This window comes from Xylocopa sonorina, chromosome 5 (genome assembly GCF_050948175.1).
Source record: "Xylocopa sonorina isolate GNS202 chromosome 5, iyXylSono1_principal, whole genome shotgun sequence".
NCBI lineage: Eukaryota > Metazoa > Arthropoda > Insecta > Hymenoptera > Apidae > Xylocopa > Xylocopa sonorina.
In genome coordinates, this window is record NC_135197.1 from 12,136,130 (window position 1) to 12,158,955 (window position 22,826).

The following is a 22,826-nucleotide window of genomic DNA, read 5'->3' on the forward strand; positions in this document are numbered from 1 at the left end:
TTCGATAATACGTTTTGTATATTTAGAATATTTTTTATTTTAGATTAAAAATCATTTTGCATTGTTTAACATTTATAAATCATATAAAATGCGATTTATCGTGAAGATAGTTTCAAGTAACAAATGACGTTGCGTAGATGTCGTTAGGATTCGTACGGGAGTGCTGTGCATTGTTGAAAAGAAATTTGTGTACAAAATGTCGACTATTACATGAAATTGTGATAAAAGAAACAAATCATGAATAATGAATATGTTAGACGATGATCTTCATCTGAAACATATGTCTTATTTACGAACAAGTTTTATGGTACGTTGAGTCTTTAATATTTTTACATTTTTTTAGGTTATGTCCGCGTTTGTACTTTGTATAGTTTCATTTAATTGTACAGAATAATTTTATGTTGTGTGCTTATTAATTATATAACTAATTTTTTTTTCATGAATTCATTTTTGCATCTTGATATTTATCTATCTATCTATTTATATATGTATATATATATATATAGGACAAAATTCTTGACATTTCCATTAAATTATTTTTACTAATTCGACGTAATGTAGGACACTAGTATTACCTACATTTCTATCATCAAACAAAATCAAAATTTAAAGGTTGTTGGGTACCACAAATAAAACGAGTATATAAATATATTTATACAGTATATTTTGTGCTATCAGCAATATATTTTAACAGTTGTGCAGCAATACTTAGAAATGTATAATTAGCGATGAATTAATTCAGGTTTTTCAAACTAGCCGTGGAACCTATACGATCGAAAATATTATTATTGCATTGTTTAATTCTCTACAGAATTCTTGTTAGTCTATCCATATGGAATTTCCAAGCAGATACCGTGAACAACACAAATGAATATGCTGCACGCGTTTCTTAAGAGAAACCGTGTAAATAGTTTTGCGATTATAGAGTCATGGGTTCCGCGTGTTGTACGGACTTCCAATTACACTAGTTATAATGATCCCGATTTTGAAGATGACCCTTTATTTTTCGGGTTAATAACGAAAATTACTGAATTATTTTTTAATACCGTGACGATTTGTTTGCTTTTCGATGGTTTTACGTCAAACTTCAAGGGAAGAAATACTTCCATCCAGGCACTTGAGGTACTTTTTACTTTTCGTATCCAAGCTCCATGATATTTTTATAACTGGTACAAGGATCTCCAGATATCGTAAATATGATTCGTCTTTTCAAACTTGCAGGACATAAATAAATAAACATAGTCTACAAAACGAGACCGTGTCGATTCACGGAACTTCTCGATTCTACCGAACTTTACTTCTTTCTGCTAAAATTAAGTCTTGCTTTCTCGTCTTTAAACAAACTATACGTGGTATAAATATTCACACGTGTACCATGAATAATATACAACGAGCCTGTTCACCGTCAACCACGTTGGTCGATCGTGATTGTAATCACGTAATACGGTTCGCTAAATTCGGGTGAGATGACGAACTTCAATTATGAAGACGGACAACGGCTTTCCGGAAATGGAGCCAGCCACATCTGTTGTATTTAAAATAGTTCCGGGAAAGATGGATCGTATTTAAAATCGTCTATAAGGGGGTTCCAATTAAAGTGTTATTTGCCTTTTGTATGAGTGACTGACATACGATTTGTGACCATCTGTGCATCCAAAGGACGCAAATATTCACTTTTTCCTTGTAATAGACATTAGAGAGGTTGAAGTGTAAAGTCTAGTTATATTTCATTTTTTTTAAAGTTTATACAGATTATGCGAGTCACATTGGCATAACTCGTAACGGTTGTACTACTTCCGGATTGATGCATTACACGTATTTACACGGCATTAGAATGCATTATACTTGTACGATGATTAGTTATATAATACATACAATTAATTCTTGTTGATATAATGTGGTTCAAACCGTGTTCATTGGTCGCTCTCCTCGTAAAAATTTCCAAATCACAAAGTGATTTGCAAGCGGCCGTAAATCAATGCGATTTTAAAATTTATAGAAATGTCCCAATAATCGCTTGGGATCGGTTTCATCAATTTCTTGTAATGGACATATTCAAATTTTTAATTTCGAGCAAAAAGGGTATAAGGACGCGCGTTTGCGAAAAGTGAAAGGGAGGGTAACGAAACTTGCCGAACATAGTCGAAAGTAGACGACTCCGTTCTGAAGGGTCGATTCGATTCCTTGAGCGTAAGCGCAGCTTTGTTAGTCGGCGAGCGCCGTGCTGTGAGTATCAGTCTTTCTTATCTTCTCCTTAATATCCTAGCTATTTAATTGAATCGCGTTCTATATAGACATGTGATTTTAAAACTAACAATTTGAACAAGCAACTCGTTTCGAAGCGGTGGAACTTTTAATAGCAAGTGGTTTCAGATACATTTTGGTTAACAAGTACTTTTTAACCGTGCGATTATAAGTTAAAGTATGCTAATTTAACAGAGACATGCAAATGGAAAGTTAACATTCTCTTGCACGTTGATTTTCCATGTAAATGTTAAAAAGAAGAAATGATCTACAAAGACATGACATACATAAATGCGATATACGTGACCACGTGCGCAATATGTCAGAAGTTTCATCGAGTTATGTGCCCCTTAAACAAGGTGTGCTCGTTCGCATTTATTTTACTGTTATATTTATGGCCCAATTAGTCGAGTTACCTAGGCTTGTGCTAAAATTACTATTTGATGTACATATTTACGCTCACATTAGCACCGAAGTTGATCCTACATATATGTGACTTTCATATTTGTTTTGACTTTTCCGTTTTGTTTATTATAAACGGCGACAGAGAAAAAGAGAGAGAGAGAGAGAGAGAAAGAAAGAGTATTGTTGTTACTCGCAACAAATTGGTATAAAAATACCTGTTGTAATTATGATACGTATTAATACTCTTGAAATGGTTTTATGTGAAAAATCGTAATAATTGGCATTTGCTAATCGCAGTAGATATAAAACTCCGAAAGTAATAGAATTAACTGCAACAAAATGATTAGATTTCAAGTGGAACATAATACGCGGAAAAGCTTAAAAACATCTAGTGAAATCATTAGAATAATTAACGGAAAATCTTCGACATGTATATCATTACTATTAAATAAATTCTATCTAAATATTGTTTATTCATTTATATTAATTCTTTACGTTATTTATACCTTATACTAGATTTTAAAAAATAATTATACAGTGGAATATAGCAAATATGGACATTAATTATTAGTTAATTTAGTCAGTATTATTAGTTTTGTTCTTATTTTCTCATTTTTACAATAGACTAGTTTATATTTTAAGTGATAATGATTAACCGATCTGTTTTTTTGGTATATTCAAAGAGATCAGTTTGAATACTTTTATTACACGCATTATACGTCGCAGCACATATTAACAAAAAAAGAAGTTTCTTTTCGTATTAAGAATGCAAGTCTCACATCAGAAAAAATAACCTTTGCTTCATGCAAAAAGCAAAGGCAAAGTGAATTAGTATTTAACACGGCAAATAATGAGATTTGTCGGTAGGATAAAATATTACTGAGACAAGCACAATTATAAATTATCAAGACTGCATGTGTTAATTTCCATGAATTTATTTGACACAAATTTAGCGTTGATTACAAAGTGATAACGTATTGGTGTGAAAGTAAATCATGTCGACAGAAAATGGGATTCTTTATAAAAACGGGGTAAAGTAGTACACAGAAATGAGGATGCATATGATTAAAATGTTATGTAGACAAAGGTGTTGCAAGTTTATAGTCTTATATCCAAGATAACTTTTTAGAATTTGAAAATTAGTTACAAGGCCAATCGATATATTGGTCATAAATTGTTCATAAACATAAAGACGTAAAAAAGTAAAGTACCAATTTTCTTATGAAAGGACTCAAATGCATAAAATCATCAGGGCATTTTTTTTCGCTTCTTCAATGCGTCAACGATATTTATCGGGTGTAGGAAATCGCTAAATGTTGCGATATTTCCTAAAACGTTTCACCTTACTTTATTTAAATGACAATATGTCAATACGTCAAAATGTTCGAGTAAGTGCTTTCAACGGTGGTTCCATTGAAAGCAAGAAGAGGTCAGTGGTCAGTTGCGTATAGAAATGTTCTCATCTCGTCTTGGTCTTGGAAAGTTACCGACCTTGATAGGTACTTCGTCTGACTATCTGATGTCACTGAATGACTTCTTTTTATCTGAATTTTTCCGAAATTTATTTATATATGCATCATGTACATATCAACACAGAGCTTGTAGCTGAAAGACATTAATCTTTTTTTGGTAAGAAAGATTTACACCCTTGATTTTATTATGTATATTAAAACTTTACGTACATCATTTCATTATTATTCATTTAATGGCCATTTTGACGTCATAGATAGCATCTAGTACATAGCTCTAAAGAAAAAAACATTTATCTATCTTACCTTCGTATTATCCCTTCTCTCCTAGTATCGAGCTCCTGAATATCTGGGATAAATTGGTGAAAAGAAATCGAACCTTGCGTGTGTTTGTTCGTATTATATAATTGGAAATAATATGAGTATATAGGGTGCATTTTTGACACACGGCGGGAACGTAATGTTACAACTGGTTCTTCACTCGCTTTCCCCAAACCTATTCATTGCCTTCGTCTTTTTCTACTACGGCCAGTCTAGCACCCTTTTCCCTCGCCTCGAAAGAATAAGAGAGACCTGGCACCAAGTTTCCTCTATCGATTTCACCGAATATCTTTGGACAAACGGAGAACACTTTCTTCAAGTTTAACGCGCGCCCCATTGTTTTCTTTTACAACAACCGCGTCGACCTCACTGAAAGAGATTAAAAATTCTTTCGAGCTAATTTGGTTTCTGGTTTGTGTTACAGACTTTTTTTATACAACATACAGCTTGTCCGAGGTTTATCATTAATTATTCATGAGACGATAGTAGACGTAGAGTTGTGGATAGTAGATGTAAAGTATTTGGAATGCATATATTTAAGCAAAATATCATGTATTTCAGGTTGCCGATAATTATCAAAAATAGAAAACATGTTGGCGCGTCTGTTCGAGAATCACGGTCGTTTTTGCGCTGGTCATCCTTTGGAAGTGATCGTGACGACCTTCACGCTCACGGCATGCATCCTGAACATGGAGACTGGAAGCGGGCACGCACGGGACGGAGCCTTACCTTTGTCTGTGCATTGTCGACCTGGACGATGTAATTCGGACGTAAGCTAAAAAAATGCGAATGAAATCCGATTTCAGACGAAAAATTACGCGATGAAATTGTTGCCTGATAAGATATAATATCATTTATTAGGACCTAAACGCAGCTGATATTATAGTTATGACTATAATACGATGTCTAGCAATATTGTTTACTTATCATCAGTTTCGCAATCTACAAAGATTGGGTTCGAAGTATATTTTAGGTAAGCGATCCATCCGTAGGTTCAAATGAGGCAGTTCACGCAATTTAGTTCGAACGAAACAAAAGTAAGGACAGCAAGAAATGATTTTAGAGAATTGGAAATACAACACGCGTACTCGAAGAACAACGAACGATGATTATGTATAACACGATTATAACCGCATCTTTTCACGGTACCTGTGAAAGCTTTCAGTGTCAGTGAAAGTCTCATGGAAAGTGATAGCGTTCCATTCTGCTGTACGACACAAACGATGACAATTAGTTCATCGAATTTGCATGGGGCGTAATCGTAAGAAATTGCGCGGGCTGCTTAATTTGCTAACAATCTATATCACCTGTAGCACTAAGAATATTTAAAGATAATGTATTACCAGGTATCGCCGGCCTATTTACCGTATTTTCCAGTGTTGTTTTCACGTCCAGCGTAGTTAATTTCGGTCGTAGCGACATTTCCGATTTAAAGTAAGTTGTACTTGAGAACGATCTGTAAACAGTTTAGAAAATGCGTATTATATAGCTTAAATTGTAAAAAATAATTTCTTTTTTCAGGGACGCGTTGTTCTTCTTCTTGCTTATCATCGACCTTTCAAAGGCTGCGATATTAGCGCAGTTGGCTCTAAGCTCGAGAAATCAAGAGGAAGTAAGGGCAAATATCGCTCGTGGAATGTCGCTTCTAGGGCCAACTATTACGTTAGATACTCTAGTGGAAACTCTACTTATCAGTATAGGATCTTTGTCCGGCGTTAGAAGATTAGAGATTCTGTGCAGCTTCGCTTGTTTCGGAGTTGTCGTCAACTACATTGTTTTTATGACGTTTTATCCTGCGTGTTTATCGCTTATTCTTGAGGTATCTCACTTGAAGTTTTTATACTGTTTGTCTTTTGTCTATATTATCATGGCAAACGTATAAATATGCACAAATAAATACTATTGCTGTTATCTTTTAGCTTTCCCGCGGAACTAATACTATGAAACCATTAAGTGCCGATAAAATATTCATGATGCATCCATTAAACGAAGAGGATCAGAAACCAAATCCGGTAGTGGAACGTGTCAAATTGATTATGATCGCTGGCCTATTTGTGGTACACGCTCACAGGTATAGAATTTTTTTGTTATTCTCTGCTTTTCATAATTTATACCAGCGGTGGTTTTCATCTGAAATGAAGTTTATATTTTTATACATCAGATAACACATGACAATAGAAAGAAAACTGACAAAAAGTTATCATAAATCTGCCCCGTACGATACGTATATTTTTTTACGCGGGTGCACCTCCTGTTTGGCAGTTCCTCTTATTCTTAACTTCAAAGGTCAGGTTCAACGCATCATACAATAGCATAAGTATACATTTAATTCATATTCAATGAATTCTGGAGAAAAAGGTGATACCTCTAGGAGAAAAATAAAAAGGGAGGAAGGGAGAGAGAAAGATTTCGTGCCCTAAGTTATTATATGTTTACATTATAAAACAATGTACGACATTGTTCCGTATAATTAGCTTGTCCGTATAATTATGTATATACGCGTCATGTCTTTGATAAATTTTGATGAAGTGAAATAATTCATGAAATAGTTTACATAATATATTAGTTCAAAAGAAATGATGTTTACGTCAGTACATAGTTGTTAATACGAAATATTTATTATAGCCGTTGGCCTTTTAAGAGCGATGAAAATGTGCACGCGGTAGAAAGCGAAGTATCCTCGGCGAATCCACATGTCATTGTGAATTCTTACAACAAGACAGAGTACCCGTCGGAAGTGAAGAATTATTTAATGAACTGGTTGTCAGTTAGTGCGGATAATATCGTGATACTGATCCTGCTTCTTGCGCTCGCAGTGAAATTTATTTTCTTCGAAGACAAAGGTGATATCGCAAAGCAATTGAGGTTCAGAGCGGAAAACGATACGGAAGAAAGAATTGAAAATGAACACATAAAAGAGAAGGAAATTGAAAGTGAAGATATGAATACGCCTACTTGCAAGATGCCGATCAGACGTAACATTCCTACAATGAACACTATCTGCCTTCCACCGAAAGTATGTGATTGGCTCGATGATAAAGAAGTACAAATTGATGAGAAACAATGCGCTGAAAGCACATTGAGCGTGAAAAATCTACCTCCACGGTCGAAAGTTCCTAGGTCGCTAGAAGAATGTCTCGAAATATACAAGTCCGAGGTAAGTAAAGTTGTTTGAAAAATATATGAATTTTAATTAAATTTTTGAGATAACACTGAATTCGCAGCTGGGAGCGGATGCACTGACGGATGAGGAAGTGATTCTGTTGGTAAAAAACAAGTATATACTTCCTTATCAATTAGAGAAAGCAGTTGGAGACATGGTGCGAGGTGTTGGAATCAGACGTATTATAACTGGAGAAGCTGGAAAGTTTCTTAATTATCTTTCTGACTTGCCGTATAAAGATTATGATTATAGTAAAGTGTTAGGATCTTGCTGTGAGAATGTATTAGGATATGTGCCAGTACCACTTGGAATTGCTGGCCCATTGCTAATCGATGATGAGCTGTACTATGTACCAATGGCAACGACGGAAGGGTGTTTAGTAGCGTCTACGAATCGTGGTAGCAGAGCATTGTTAAAATGTGGCGTGACAAGTCGAGTGGTAGCCGACGGTATGACTAGAGGACCGGTTGTGAGATTTCCAAATATCGTCAGAGCCAGCGAAGCCATGGCATGGATGCAAGAACCTGAAAATTTTAACCAAATGAAGGAGAGCTTTGATTTAACCAGCAGATATGCAAGATTAACAAAGATACATATACGCATTGCCGGAAGACATTTATTTATTCGTTTCGTGGCAACCACTGGTGATGCAATGGGAATGAATATGTTGTCCAAAGGCACCGAAATATCATTGAATATGGTGAAAGAACATTTTCCTGATATGGAAATATTATCGTTGAGCGGCAACTTTTGCGCAGACAAAAAACCAGCGGCAGTAAATTGGATTCATGGCAGAGGAAAAAGTGTCGTTTGCGAGGCAGTTGTACCGGCGGATGTTGTTAGTAATGTGTTGAAAACATCGGTTCACGCTTTAGTCGATGTAAATATAAGTAAAAACATGATTGGATCCGCTGTAGCTGGTAGCGTAGGTGGTTTCAATGCGCACGCAGCAAATATTGTGACCGCAATCTTTATAGCTACGGGTCAAGATCCCGCACAGAATGTTGCAAGCAGTAATTGTATGACTTTAATGGAACCATGGGGACCAGATGGTTCAGATTTATATGTTTCTTGTACAATGCCCAGTATAGAGATAGGTACTATCGGAGGTGGAACAGGTCTTCCTGCACAAGGTGCATGTTTAGCTATGCTGGGCGTTAAAGGTGCTCATGCTGATCAACCTGGTGAAAATGCAAGCAGATTGGCTAGAATAGTATGCGCTACAGTTCTTGCCGGTGAATTATCATTAATGGCTGCCCTTACAGCTGGTCATTTAGTCAAAAGTCATCTTAGGCACAATAGGTATGTTGATTAATAGAGTGATATATGTACATGTGTTTATTTATTTTTTCATTTAATTAAGAGTGTGTGTGTGAGAGAGAGAGAGAGAGAGAGAGAGAGAGAGAGAGAGAGAGGAGAGAGAGAGAGACGGTACAAATTTCGTGATACAATAAAATTCTGTTTCAGATCATCTACAACCGTTACGAATGCAATGTGCGGATTCCAGAATGATGAAGAATGTAAATTGTCTGTGCCAAATAAGTTAGGATCTGTACGAAATGTTAGTAAGGAGGCTATAGAAAACTCTTAGCATTGATCATATGTGTATGAACGAATTTATTTCTGTGACTCTTAAGTAGAATACTTGTATTGCACGACTGCTCTTTAACATGATATTAAAAAGAAAAATGATATTTATTTTATGTACACAAAAGAACATATATACGATAAGATTAAAATTGAAATAGAAATGACTAACAATTTGATGGAAAACATAATACAATGCGGAATATATATACATATATATAAATCAAATAGAAAAATATTTACTTATGTTCAGATATGAGCAGGTCGTAGTATTTTACATGCGACAAAACGCATGTTTGCGTGCATATTTAGTTTGCGATACAATTTGCAGTTATTATATACTTACATATAATTAATATGGTGCAAAGATCATTCTTTTGCATACAGCCATATCTTTTCATAGTGCAATACTAATTTTTAATTGTAGTTAAATTTAACTAGATGAGGAATTGGGAGGGGGGAGAGTCATAATGTAACAGTAAAAGGATATAATGAAACTGTACATTATATAGTATAGTAAGTACAATCAAAAACTGGATGTTTTCCATAATTAAACGGTATATATCATAATGATATTGTAATGCAGATAAAATATTTAAATTATATTTTGTGGTTTTGGATACTTAATGCAAAAGACTAGGACTTTAGACTAATTTTATTAGAAAAAACGTATAAATATCAATTGAAAATAATTAAATAAAGAAAAAAAATATATTAAATTTGAAATGGAAATTGATTTCTTTTTAAATATCCGCGTATACACATTTCATAAATAAAGGCGCATTTCCTTAACATTAAACGTATAATATTTTGAAGAACGCATAACCTGTAATAAACACGATAAAATGTGTTTAAACATTTACATTTTTTCATATGTCTCTTCATAACCACAAGTGACACAGGCGTGTGTATAAGTATCGTCATTCGCATTATACGTATCTTCCCCAAATTCATGTGTATGAGTTGCTTTTGATGTTTTATCATATAACGAACTTCTAACTTGCATTCTTAATCGCTTAATCTATGTAACCAAAAAACAGTATCTATATTGATATTGTTTTATATTCCAGTATATGGTAATAAAAAAAGTAATAAAAAAGTAATAATTATTGATTCTTATACATAGCTAATACAGTGCAAATGTTATCTTTTTACATACATAATTTTACATACATATTTATTCATAGTGCGGTATCAGTTTTTAGCTGTAATTAAATTCAATTAGATAAGGAATAATTATTACTTTTTTATTACCCTTAAGTTTAAGATTTTCTGTTACTTTTTTATTGAATTGTTTAATTTTAGTGCCTTCTCTTTTCATGTCACGCAATTCTTTCTCCTCTAACAATTTTTCTTCAGAACCCCAAACTTCTAGAGCTCTTTGTTCTATTTGCACTTGTAAATATAATTTCATTTCACCCCAATTTGCATTGTGAGGGTTCTTTTTAGTGACATACTTCAACGGAGGTTCTCTTTTATCAAAATCACAGTCTTTTAATAAATATTCCTGCTTCGCTTCTGTTTTTGTAATTAAAGAGTGTTTGCCTGTGGGATCTCTGAAAAACAAACTAACTAGTTATAATACGGTCACATATTTTATGTTAAATTAATGACTGGTTTAATTGCAATGTTCATACCTGCATGTATCACATACAGCGAGGTCAAATGTTTGCAAAAGGTAAGAATCTTTAAATTCATTTTTACATTCTTCGCAATGAGGAAAATTAATTATAATAGGAGCAGGTTCTGACGTCAGTCGTAACTAAAAATAAATATGTATTAATATTGAAACATCTGCTGTACTTCAGTTAAAGTCATTAAGTAGTATAAAATACTGCACCATTTGTTCTTCTAAGTCATCGTTATCTTCTATAAGAAAACCTCCACCACTGTCTATAACACAGTGTCCTTGAACCTTTATCAATTTACCATTTGTTGAGTTTCCATTTTCGCTTAACAAAAATTGGGACAGTTAGTGTTATCGATAATTCAAAATAAACATATTTCTATACAAATTACTTTGTTAGAACATACCTTTTCTTATAAGGATGACTTACTATTTTACATTTTTTTAAAAGCAACGCTTTTTGACGATTTCGCTCTGCACGTTCTTTAAAGTGCTGAGAATTTTCTACCATCTCTTTATTCTCAGAAGTGTTATTTGTATCTCTAGTAGTAGACATTTTTCACAATAGTGATTTTACATTACATAAAACTATTTTAAACCTACCAAACTTCATGTAAAAAAGAGAATAAAAAAGTATTCACAGATTTAAAAGCAATTACCACATAACATCATTTATGTCGTATATATATTCTCTGAATAGTAAAAATCTACTTCTTTCCATGTATATAATATTATTAAACGTAACTATTTCGCAATTGAATGCAATCAAATCACAAACGTTTTATGTAAATAACAGAGATCAGTTTTGCAGTCGCCTGTAGCGTTAGTATTTAAATAACCCGCGACGCCATCTCTCCGAAAAGTGTTCAAACTGGTCGCACATCGTCATCGACAGTAAACTACTGAGAGACTGGTGACGCCATCTCTTCGAAAAGTGCTCAAACTGGTCGCACAGCATTATCGACAGCGAAGTGAACTCAGTCAACTACTAGCGCCATCTCTTGGAGAAGCGCCGCAACTGGTCAGGCATTAGCTTCACCACTTCTCACAGAGATGGCGCTAGTAGTTAACTGAGTTCACTTCGCTGTCGATAATGCTGTGCGACCAGTTTGAGCACTTTTCGAAGAGATGGCGCCACGAGTAATCTAATGTCAATGGGACGGTTGATTGTAGTGTGGTCACACACGCATGCAGTTTAAAGTACGAACATGAACAGGCAATGTTCATTACGAAGTTTCACGTGTTGGTGAAAGTTTACAATTTTTTTTATATTACTGATAAAAGTTAACACACGTGGCATAGTTGAAACATGAATTTGTTTCTTTGGAGCTTTGCACTTTTATAATATAATAGTTTAATTACATGTTTCTGATTAAATGTATGATTTTTGTGATCATCCGCGTAGAAAGTAGCTACCACCACAATTATGAGTTTCTGCATATATGATTCAGACGTTATTTTATGCAATAATGAACAAATCATACTATATGATATTGAAAATGGCACAGAAAGAATGGTTCGTTTACCTGAATTGCCAACTGACAAGAAAATTGATTCACATAATAATGTGAACATCGAAACTTTTCATATGATCACAAATGTAACATTTTCAAACGATGGGAAATATTTCTTTGTCTGTACAAATCGTAAACAACTATGTTTATACGAAAGAAAGAGTCAAAATCTATTGTTGAACAAAATACTTTCCAGAGCTGCTAGTAAAGTGCAGTTTACTCCGAGTAACGACATAGTTGTTGCTGATAAAACTGGAGACGTTTACCTTTTTCCTAAAAGCCAGCCTGGCAATGGAATCTTACTTTTAGGGCATCTGTCAATGTTGCTCGATGTATTGATTACAGAGGATCAAAAGTATATTATCACGACAGACAGAGATGAAAAGATTAGAGTATCTATGTTTCCAAATTCATATAACATTGTATCCTATTGTTTAGGACATAGAAAGTTTGTAACAAACATATTGGAATTACCTCATGACAAAAGTGTTTTAATTTCTTGTGGAGGTGATGGCACTTTTATGTTGTGGGACTACAAGAGCGGGAAAGAATTGTTATGTGTCGATTTTCATGATAAAATATCCAAAAATGATATTGAGAAGTTCAATGAACAACTTCATGATTGTAACTTAGAAGAATCCGTTGAAGTTTTACCTGTTAAGCATCTAAAGCTTTCACTGCTCGGTACAACTTCATCTTTAGTTGTAATGAGCTTTTACAATAATTCCTTGTTACTAATTTATACAATCAATAGCATATCGAAATTAAATTTTGAAATAACATTTATACAATCCATAATTATTGACTGCGAACCAATAGAATGCTACCTCTACAAAAACAATTTATGGATCTTAAATGATCTTGGATTTAAAATATACAAATTTAAGGATAACACTTTCATACTCAGCGATGGAATTAATTATAAAATAGACCAATTGAACAATTACTGGGAAAAATTAAGAAAAGATATCACTCAACAAAATTTATTTTCAATTTTGTACAAAAGGAAATATGATAACGTGCAGGATTATTTGCAACGCAAAAAAACACGCCTGGCAAATGCGGTTGATGTATAACTAGTAATATTGATAATGATATTAAAGAAGCTGTAAATGCTATCTATACGATATAAGAAGTATGTATAATTTTATAAAGTGACACTGAATTTAAACAAATTATTTAATAGAAGTTTTATGTATGTTTTTTGTTATAAAATACAAATAGTATTACAATAAAGTAAGTTCATTTTATTAACCCACACACACTGCTCAATGAATGAACTGTTATAATAAATATATATTGTTTAAACAGGTTTATAATCTAATTTAGATTCAAGTTTCTTATTATCCGAGACTTTCCTTACTGCTTTCATAAAATCTTCTTGTATTACATATTCTCTTTCTAATCTTATTGCAAACAGCCCTGCTTCAGTGCAAACATTTCTCAAGTCAGCACCATTAAATCCATCCGAAAGTTTGACTACTGCTTCGTAATCTGAATTGAATTAAATTTGTTATAAATGAAATGAAAAAAAAAAGGCAACAGGAAAGGTATTAAGAACAAAATATACCAATTTCTCCATGTTTCGATATGGGACGTGCGTGGATCTTTAAAATTTCTAGACGTGCTTGTTCATTAGGTAATGGTATTTCAATTTTTCGGTCTAATCTACCCGGCCGTAATAATGCAGGATCTAGCGTATCCGGTCTATTTGTAGCCATTATCATCTTTACTTGGCCCAAAGAATCAAAGCCATCCATTTGATTTAACAATTCCATTAAAGTTCTTTGAATTTCTCGATCGGCACTTGTGCCTTCCGAAAATCTACGGCCACCTGTCCGAAAATAAGTGGTTAAAAATATATCTCGTTTATTTCTTTCTATTATGAACAATAATTTATACCAATTGCATCGATTTCGTCCATGAATATGATACAAGGTTGATGGTCCCGTGCGTAATTAAACATCTCTCTAATTAACCTTGCTGATTCACCAATATATTTGTCAACAATAGCACTTGATACAACTTTTAAAAAGTTAGCATCCAATTGACTAGCAACTGCTCTAGCCAATAATGTTTTTCCAGTTCCTGGTGGACCATACAAAAGACATCCCTTTGGAGGGGCTATACCAACTCTTTGAAATAATTCAGGATTTAGTAATGGTAATTCTATAACTTCCCTTAGTTCACGTATCTGTTCACTTAAACCACCAATTGCACTATACGTAACATCGCCAGGATCTTCGTGGGACATATTATAAACCAAAGGATCAACCTAAACATATCGATTATAGATTATAGTTTACTCTATTACAATATTAAACTTCTGTAATAAAGACTTTACCTCGCGAGGCAAATAACGCATTATGGTAAGGGTAGTCATGTCAAGGGCCACTCTTGTTCCAGATTTTAATTTATTTTTATCAAGTTGACGCCGACATCCAACTACGTAACGTGGACCATTTGTTGCTTTCACTATGACTATAAATATGCGAAATTAGATGTACCTTTTATATCCAAATATAATATTGTAACATATAGAGACTTACATTTTTCCTCTGTAAGCTGTTTTAACACTTCTCCAACAATCTGAAAACATTATACATTTTTACCAAGCACATTATAACGTGAACATCATCAAATACAAAATGTATAGTATACCTGTCCAACGCTTTGTAAAGCTTTCAAATCACTTTCAGATTTATCGTACTGTTTTGTTAAATCTTTGAGGTGTTCTCTCACTAAAAAAATAAAAATTATGCTAAAAATGTATTAAAACTTGCATTATCGTTCTAATAATGATTGTATGTGTATACAAAATTGAGGTTAGGTATTTTGGTATTGTTCAGGAAAGTGCGATCGACAAAATTAATGTAGCTTTCAAAGATAACATACTTTCCTTTAAACGCGACTCCACTTCTTTATGTTCTATAAGCTTTTTTCGATAATCTTGAAGGGCTTTTTCCCTAACTGAATCTACGATGGCTGCCATCTTTGCTTAATCTGCTGTCTAACTGTCTCAGGTAACGTTTTTATGGACACTGTACAAAGATGAATTTTCTCAAGTGTGTACAATTGCAATCATTACCAAACTAGTATCTACTTTCAATTATTTCACTGAGTGTGACAGTTCCCTTATGTGAAATATTGTTTCATATTCCGGAACAGTATTAATTAACGTCAGAGTTCTGTTAATTTTCATTCATACTGAACGCTGCAATTAAGAATTCACCTTTATTTGAAACCCTGCAATGTGTACACATTTACCGTATAACCTATATCTTCCAATGTAATTTATATGTTAGTATTATTTATTAGCGGTAACGTTAATTAAAAATTATAGTTCTCCATTAAAATTAAAGAAATACACAAATTTATATAGCTAGGATGGTAACATTAACGACTAGATTTTGTGCCCTTAAACGTGCGTATATAAATACACATTACGTAAAAATATTTAAAAGAAATTATACGAACGATAGTACAAATCCAATGTTGAAAACAATTCATCCCTATAAACAAATCCACCCTTGGAAATCACTAACAGAATTTGCAGAAGATCTCCTAAATAACATCATTTATAATAAAGGTGATAAGCTATCATTGATATATACTTGTGTTACTCGAATAATTCAACTTTTAATAATTGATTCATAGATGGACTAGTAGCATTAAATAAACCTTATGGAATAAGATGTAGTAGAGTACAATCAGATAAAAATACATATAATAATATACCAAACGGTGTAAATTATACATTAGAAGATGTTTTGCCATATATTTGTGATCGGTTAAATTACCAGAATTTAAAGATTGTTAGATGTCCTGAATTGTAAGTATGAATACCTTATTTTCAATTGCTGAAACTCTTTATCGTTATTTCTATATATTAGTTAATTTTTAAATTAGGTATATGAGCGGTGTTACACTTTTAGCAGCTAATGCAAATATTCAAAATGCTGTGTCTCTTGCATATATTCGTTCTCACTTTTTTGCAAATACTTATTGGATAATTACAATTGGAGTACCAAGGGAATTAAGAGGTCAACACCGTTTGGCTATAAAATTAATATCAAAGCCTCCACTTAAACATAAAAAGGTAAGTTCTCCTTCTCTCTTTTTCCCTTTTTTGCTTTCCCTTACTGATTGAATTTGTAATATAGATTATTGATTATATTGATGAAACTTTCAGGCAACTATTATTACATCGTGGTCTAATAATGATGAAAAATATGGAAGGATGCAATTGCTAAAGACAGAATATAATGTGTTATCCAACTCTACACTTAATTTGTGTTCTTTAATAAAAATAAAATCATCCACTGAAAAAAGGCACGCAATTAGATTGTTCGCATCAACATTCTTATATTGTCCAATTTTAGGAGATAATATTTGTGCATCACAGATTCAGAAAGTAGGAAATACTTTTGTCAAAGTCGATCCATTTCTTACTCACCCTGCACCACCAAAATTGGATGAAAAACTTTTGAAACTGCTAAATGTGAGACCTAGGGATCTGTATATTATACCTGCTCACATTCATTTGAAATCAACAGTTCTACCAATGTTTCTTGGAAACACTTTAACAATTGAAGCTCCTTTATCGCCATCTTTCGATTGGACATGTAAGCAACTTGAATTCAAACATTTATTGCAAAAAAATATTTCTTGAGAACAATACATTTAATGTTGCAGCACAGTATTTGCATTTTTTTATTTGATAACATTTTACCTTGATTTATATATAGCTAATAGAATAAAATTTATAGCGAATAAGTGCGTATATATTTCGAAAAACTAATTCTTTATTACCGGGATATATTACTTAATGACTAAGTACATATTTGCCTTTCAATATTCGTCTCATAAGAATCCGTCTACCACCAGGAGTTGCCATTCTTGCTTCCCACCCATGGCGTTTGATACGTCGACGTTCATTAGGACGCGGAAAATTATATCTTATAATAGATCTACTTAAAGTAAGACTCCATGGATTGGTTATCAATGATGAACTGATTTGACCCACCGACATTAGTCGCCTGCAAAGAAACATAACCTTTACGATGGATCTTGTAAGGAGCACGTAATATCGCTTTAAATACAAAATAATAACATACGGTAGAGCTTGATATGCGCTGGAGATTAATTTGCCTATCATGATCTACAAATTCTAGAATTGATTTCACAGTTTTACGAGACAATTACGTTTTATATTGACCTGAATTATTATGTAGGTACACCGCTGGTACGACTGCTACGTTTTTAACTCCAAGTACAGATGTGCCGATAAAGTGGATCACTTCTTTCAAGGTACGCAACCTTACTTATCGGCTCTGTACTACTTTTAATGCTATTCCATGCATGTTTATGCTCCGTTATATTATTGCTACATTTAATATTGATTCTTATAATCGTTTTTCGTCTGTATGTATGTAATTTGCGTCATTTATATTCTTAGCTCACTTTTACATTTACATTTTTTTTGTTCAATCGATATACGAGAGGGGTAACTTTATTAATGGTGCTGCATTCAGAAGATAATCCTAAGAATCCTTTAGATGCAAAGTCATTCTTTGTTATTACTTTGTCACTTGGCTCGTATTCGTGTATAGTAATTCTGTAGAAATATGGCATGACTATCGGTTGGCATTAGTATCGGTATTATGATCGCGACACTGACCGAATAAGATTACCAGCGTGAAACGCCGGCGAACAAAATGTTTCTAATAACACTTCAAACATCGAGGAATGCTATGACTATCGAGAACCAATTCATCTCTATCGTCTCATAGGAATCGTGGTTGATTTACGCTCGTAGAATGCAGCATGCGACTCAAAATCACTCCCTTCGTTTCTCCGCGTCACCCTCATCTTTTTTTTTTGCTTCTCCCTTTCGTTCTGACCGAATGCACCCCATGGCGCATCGATTTCCATGGTATTTGTAATCAAATTTACGCGAGCTTGTTGCTGCATTCGTATACTTGTACGTATAATACCATAAATTTATGTTGGATAGATTGTGATCGATTTCACGATCGTAACCGTGATCATAACGCAAGAGAGACTATGAGTCGTTAAACGGCTACAAGCAAACAATGTAAAATTTTTATCAAACGATTGTATAGAAGCAGGGTCCACTCTATAGATAGATAGTTTTGTACATCGTGTTGTTTCTAATTGAACCAATGCGACCTCGTTCGCATATCATGTGGAACGTGTATACAGAACATCGAATGAACTGTTACCTCCAGATACATTCGATGCATATTTGTTTTAGCAAACTTTCGACGTACAACGCTTCATTGTTTTCTTTCTGAAAATCATTCAGAAAACAGTAAATTTTGTTTCTTTGACTCTACAAAAGATCCACTTAATCGATCGATCTAGACAGTTCTTTAATCAAGAAACTTAATCGATCAAAAGAACTGTGGATTTAATCGTTCTGTGCCCAAAGATCTCCCAAGTGACCTCGTGATCGCCAAAAAGTACGTGGGTGCGGGTGATCGTCCTCGTAGCCGTTCGTACATTGTCAACTGTCAGTTGACAGGGAACAGGATGCGCCTTTTCCGTTCGGAAAGAGCTCCGCTGGCCACTCCCGTCCCATAGAATTGCGTTCAATCGTCCATCGATTGAACGCGGTCGCATCGTTCGCTTATACTTACCGATTGGCCTGCATCGCGTATCTTTCCGCGCTCGATGTTGTCGAGGAGGTATCGATCTATGGGATCGATAATATTCCCGAGGATCTAACTGATTGCCCCAAGGTACAATCCGGTCGACTAAGGGTTCGCATCGATTCGAGGCTTGAACCACCAGTCAAGAATGACGATCACGACGTACAAAATTGGGAAACGTATCTTTTTAAAGACAGAGAGAACATTTCGGAGAGGGGTGGTAAAAGGGTGGTTTGATAAAAATCGATGAAATCTTTCTTTAAATGTTCGTTGCTAGTCGGAGATCGGTAAGACTGGCTCACGGTGCGCGTTTCATTACGCAAGAACGTTCTTCTCGAAAAATGATAGAGGCGCCAGTCGGTCCAGGGCGATTCGGCGATTTGCCCGTCAAATAATTCTTCTGTACCGCTGCAGGCCTCGCGATTACGACTCTTCCGACGTTCACCTCGCATCCGGCTCGCATCGATTGACGCAACGTTACCGAAATGCGATTTATGACGGGCCATTCGCTCTATAATTCGATTATTCGTTGCGCGTACCAGCGCTGGACGATATTGGAATGATATCGAATCGATTACGGTCTCTCTGTATCGTACTGCTAGAAATCGATATCCCTTTTGTAGATACGAGGGTATATAAACGCGCGTTAATTATACGACAAACGATTACGCCCTCGATGCAAACGGGAGATTGATTCACAATGCGATCCGATTTTCTTGTTCACGCGTGGAACTGTTTAATCGACGCAATTATTTACATTGTTGCGTGTATCCTCCGCTCGAAGATAAAACGCGGCGAATTATTCGATTCATTTGCACGTCGAGGTTGCGTGAAGATCCGCCGAAGGAAGCGTACACCTTAGATTTTATAGGGGAACGACGCACCCAGCTCTCGGAGAAAAAAATCCTAATGCCCCTGGTTCACGTGACGCAACATCCGGCCCGTTCGTGTTTCAGTCACATCGTGTATCGTCTTCATTGTGCGGCCCGTCAATTCTGGACGAGCTTCGGGAAAATCCTCCCCCCTGGTCCGTGCCACCCTCGGTGTACCAGAGTATTCTTTTTTTTTTCTCTCCTTTCTTCGAGCAACCAGGAGAAAAAGAACGTTCCCGTTATATTGAATGCATCGTCGAGAGTACGCAAACATTTCGTGAATTCTCGATCCTCTTCCTGTCGACGAGCACGCCATTCAACAGGGCCCCGGCGTCTATATCTGTAGCCAACTTGGAGTCGCGGTGGTTTTTAATGGACGTGCTCGCGTTTCGCACACAACGCGCCCCGTTTTCATTGTGACCGTGAACGGCGAGTTGCATTGTCGACAGGCCTGCCCTTTATTATACTTACACACGTCCATCGACTCTCCACCTCTTTAAGGGCTCCCCGGTTACCTGGAACGCTGAAAGGTTTAAGGTACGTTCTCTCCCGTGTTTAGCCGTGGCCCCGCGTTCCGAAACGATTCTTTGTCATCGAAGGATTTGTCGGTGCAGCTACAAAACCTAGGAGCCGCGTGTGCAACGGCTGCGGTGGGGTCGGAGGAGAGAAATCTGAGCCAGGCCCGTGAAATCACGTTACAGAGAAATTGTCTCGGCGGGCAGACTCCGTTTTTGCGGCCACCAGGATCCTCCCACGCCTGTGATTTCTGTACGTTTAACAGTTCCCTCTTTTCGCCAGCTTCATTATCGAAAATAGAGAATTGTTTTCATCGAGTTCGAAAGACAATCGTGCACCGATCGCACCTATCGACGATCGTCTCGTACGACCGCGAGAAAAGGGATTTCGGTCTCGACTGTAAGCGATGCAATTGACGCGAGCAATTGGATTGTGCTCAAAAAGCGCACCAGCCGGATAATCCACTCGCCGCGTCTAATTATGTAAATTGCGACCGAGTCGTAAATTAATTAGCCTCGCCGATTAATTGAAGGCACCCGTTCTGGCTTGATTGATCGCGAGTCGGCAACCTCGTCGCGCTCGACCCTCGGAACTTTTCATCGTTACCATCGATCCATCCTCTCGGTACCGATTGTCGCGATACGCCCGCGGAAATAACTTGTCCTCGGTATCCCTCGCGAGGTAGTATCTAGTTTAATTGGTACGTCGCGAAGTGGTGAGAGACGATGAAACCGGGGTGTTACAATGAGGATCGTTCCGACAAAAGTGGAATTAAAATCAGGATGGTTCATCGTCGACTTTATCATTATCTAAGTAATCAGCGCGAAAGCTGTCGACGGAATATTTCGAGCACAGCCATCTGGAAGGCATCTTTGCGCGAATCATACGCAGAGTCCGGATTCAGAGAAAGCGAGCAAAATGTACGGCAATTTAAATTCAATTTTCCATTGTTCTCTGTATGCACTCGAGTGGAGCGGGAAGGAAAAACGAGAGATGACACGAGGGAAGAGGCAAGAGCAGAGGAAAAGAAGAATCGAGGAGGAAGCACGGAATCCGAGCAGTGTCTTTTAAGTTCTCGCTATTGGACCGTGTGATAGGCGTCGCGAGTATATACCGCGGGCACCGTAATCACTGTTATTTCATCGTGAACGGTAATGCTCCGGCTTAAAGCCGCCCTACTTATACGCATTACCCGGGCAAAGGCAACGCGGGCCGCGTCCCCGGGCAGTCATCGTTCTTCGAGCGTCATTACGAAATTGCTTTGGCAAATGAAATGCGCGGTTATGCGCGAGTACGGGCGATCTTCTCAAATTGAGATTTATTGGAAAATCGAGCGTACCGCTTTCCGGTGTGTCCATAAACAGGACCGAGAGCGTACGGGGCCTTCCACCTCTGCATCGGGTTACCACGTCGCGATTACGCGTCGTCCACGGTCAGTTCTGACGATTTAAACCAGACCTGGAAGAAATTGCTTCCATTTTTCCACCCTGCTTCCTGCCATCTGTCCTCCCTGTGCCAGCCATGCTCCAGAAAGATCAGTTTTCGGAATCATCCGATCATCCGAGTAGCGAGTTACTCGCTAACCGATCGAACCTCGTTAAGCTACAGAGCCGAGAGATGCAAATGAGCGTATGCATTATAGATTTGATAGCTACACGGGGGAGGAACAGAGGGGGGGAGGGGCAAAGTCGCGGGACTGTCGAAGACGTTTCAGTTTCGCGCCTCTGTAAGCCTGTCGGTAATCCATACCGCTTTCTTGAATAAGTGTCTCTTTCGAGGGCCGCGTATCGACGATAAGGTACTATTGCGGTTTCCCGGACAGCTCCGATATCTGGTTACATAGCGGAATCTTGGTTGCATTCGCAACGGATGCAGCCGGTAGCCAGACGAGCAGGGTATATTGATTCGCCCGGATGCCGGGGCCTGGCGCGACGTTCAACGCGCGTCGAGAGGATAATGGCCAGGGTTATTTGACGAGGCGGGCTTTTTCCTAACAGCCGCAACAGCTCTGCCACGATAAACGCGTGCCACGCGCGTAAACACCGGCCGTCTGTCAGTTTTTAACCTACCGATGGAAACCGCAGATAGCCGTGGTGCCATTGCACGCGCGTTTCGCGTTTTTGCGATCGATCGGACCAGTGGCCATCGGTGATTAATGCACGAGATTAATATCGGTAGCGTTGCACGACCAGAGATTTATTGCCGGGGAGTAAACTGCAACTTTCCTGTAAAACTTGCAGAGTCCGTTGCTGTTGGTGGATCTTCTTCTCTTTCTCCTGTTTTTTTTTTTTTTCGCGCAACGTCACCGTCGATGAGCATGTTTCATTAGTTTTTGGAGGAACGTAGATAAGACGGTCGTAACAGCCGCGCTATCTACATAGCTAATTCGTTAATGGGATATCCTGGTTGGCACGCATTTTAATCAGTTTTCAGC

General features: G+C 36.5%; 6 protein-coding genes across 6 annotated transcripts; 3 read left to right on the plus strand and 3 right to left on the minus strand.

Moving 5' to 3' along the window:
• The first annotated feature begins 124 nt into the window (after nt 1–124).
• Hmgcr (HMG coenzyme A reductase) lies at nt 125–9,300 on the plus strand. The gene is made up of 9 exons (XM_076895578.1): nt 125–307; nt 5,001–5,209; nt 5,301–5,412; nt 5,786–5,873; nt 5,961–6,258; nt 6,359–6,510; nt 7,065–7,596; nt 7,664–8,904; nt 9,070–9,300. Exons 2-9 carry the CDS (start codon nt 5,030–5,032, stop codon nt 9,191–9,193), a joined length of 2,727 nt encoding a protein of 908 aa, XP_076751693.1. The 5' UTR covers nt 125–307; nt 5,001–5,029; the 3' UTR covers nt 9,194–9,300.
• Nucleotides 9,301–9,972: 672 nt separating this feature from the next.
• Xpac (DNA repair protein complementing XP-A cells homolog Xpac) lies at nt 9,973–11,446 on the minus strand. Its single transcript, XM_076895608.1, has 5 exons — nt 11,224–11,446; nt 11,030–11,141; nt 10,827–10,951; nt 10,469–10,745; nt 9,973–10,210 (listed from the first exon to the last, which is right to left on the minus strand). The coding sequence occupies exons 1-5, from the start codon at nt 11,370–11,372 to the stop codon at nt 10,049–10,051; spliced, it is 825 nt and encodes a 274-aa protein (XP_076751723.1). The 5' UTR covers nt 11,373–11,446; the 3' UTR covers nt 9,973–10,048.
• Nucleotides 11,447–12,206: 760 nt separating this feature from the next.
• On the plus strand, nt 12,207–13,421 carry Wuho (tRNA (guanine-N(7)-)-methyltransferase non-catalytic subunit wuho). Its single transcript, XM_076895605.1, has one exon. The coding sequence runs from the start codon at nt 12,243–12,245 to the stop codon at nt 13,404–13,406; it is 1,164 nt and encodes a 387-aa protein (XP_076751720.1). The 5' UTR covers nt 12,207–12,242; the 3' UTR covers nt 13,407–13,421.
• Nucleotides 13,422–13,556: 135 nt separating this feature from the next.
• On the minus strand, nt 13,557–15,372 carry Rpt4 (Regulatory particle triple-A ATPase 4). Its single transcript, XM_076895604.1, has 7 exons — nt 15,226–15,372; nt 14,992–15,071; nt 14,880–14,919; nt 14,675–14,811; nt 14,233–14,605; nt 13,901–14,164; nt 13,557–13,824 (listed from the first exon to the last, which is right to left on the minus strand). Exons 1-7 carry the CDS (start codon nt 15,320–15,322, stop codon nt 13,634–13,636), a joined length of 1,182 nt encoding a protein of 393 aa, XP_076751719.1. The 5' UTR covers nt 15,323–15,372; the 3' UTR covers nt 13,557–13,633.
• A 443-nt stretch (nt 15,373–15,815) lies between these two features.
• On the plus strand, nt 15,816–17,029 carry LOC143423945 (pseudouridylate synthase RPUSD4, mitochondrial). The gene is made up of 4 exons (XM_076895616.1): nt 15,816–15,919; nt 15,988–16,162; nt 16,240–16,429; nt 16,523–17,029. The coding sequence occupies exons 1-4, from the start codon at nt 15,823–15,825 to the stop codon at nt 17,000–17,002; spliced, it is 942 nt and encodes a 313-aa protein (XP_076751731.1). The 5' UTR covers nt 15,816–15,822; the 3' UTR covers nt 17,003–17,029.
• Nucleotides 17,030–17,117: 88 nt separating this feature from the next.
• Nucleotides 17,118–17,586, minus strand: Mrpl34 (mitochondrial ribosomal protein L34). Its single transcript, XM_076895613.1, has 2 exons — nt 17,448–17,586; nt 17,118–17,369 (listed from the first exon to the last, which is right to left on the minus strand). Exons 1-2 carry the CDS (start codon nt 17,486–17,488, stop codon nt 17,156–17,158), a joined length of 255 nt encoding a protein of 84 aa, XP_076751728.1. The 5' UTR covers nt 17,489–17,586; the 3' UTR covers nt 17,118–17,155.
• Nucleotides 17,587–22,826: the final 5,240 nt, after the last annotated feature.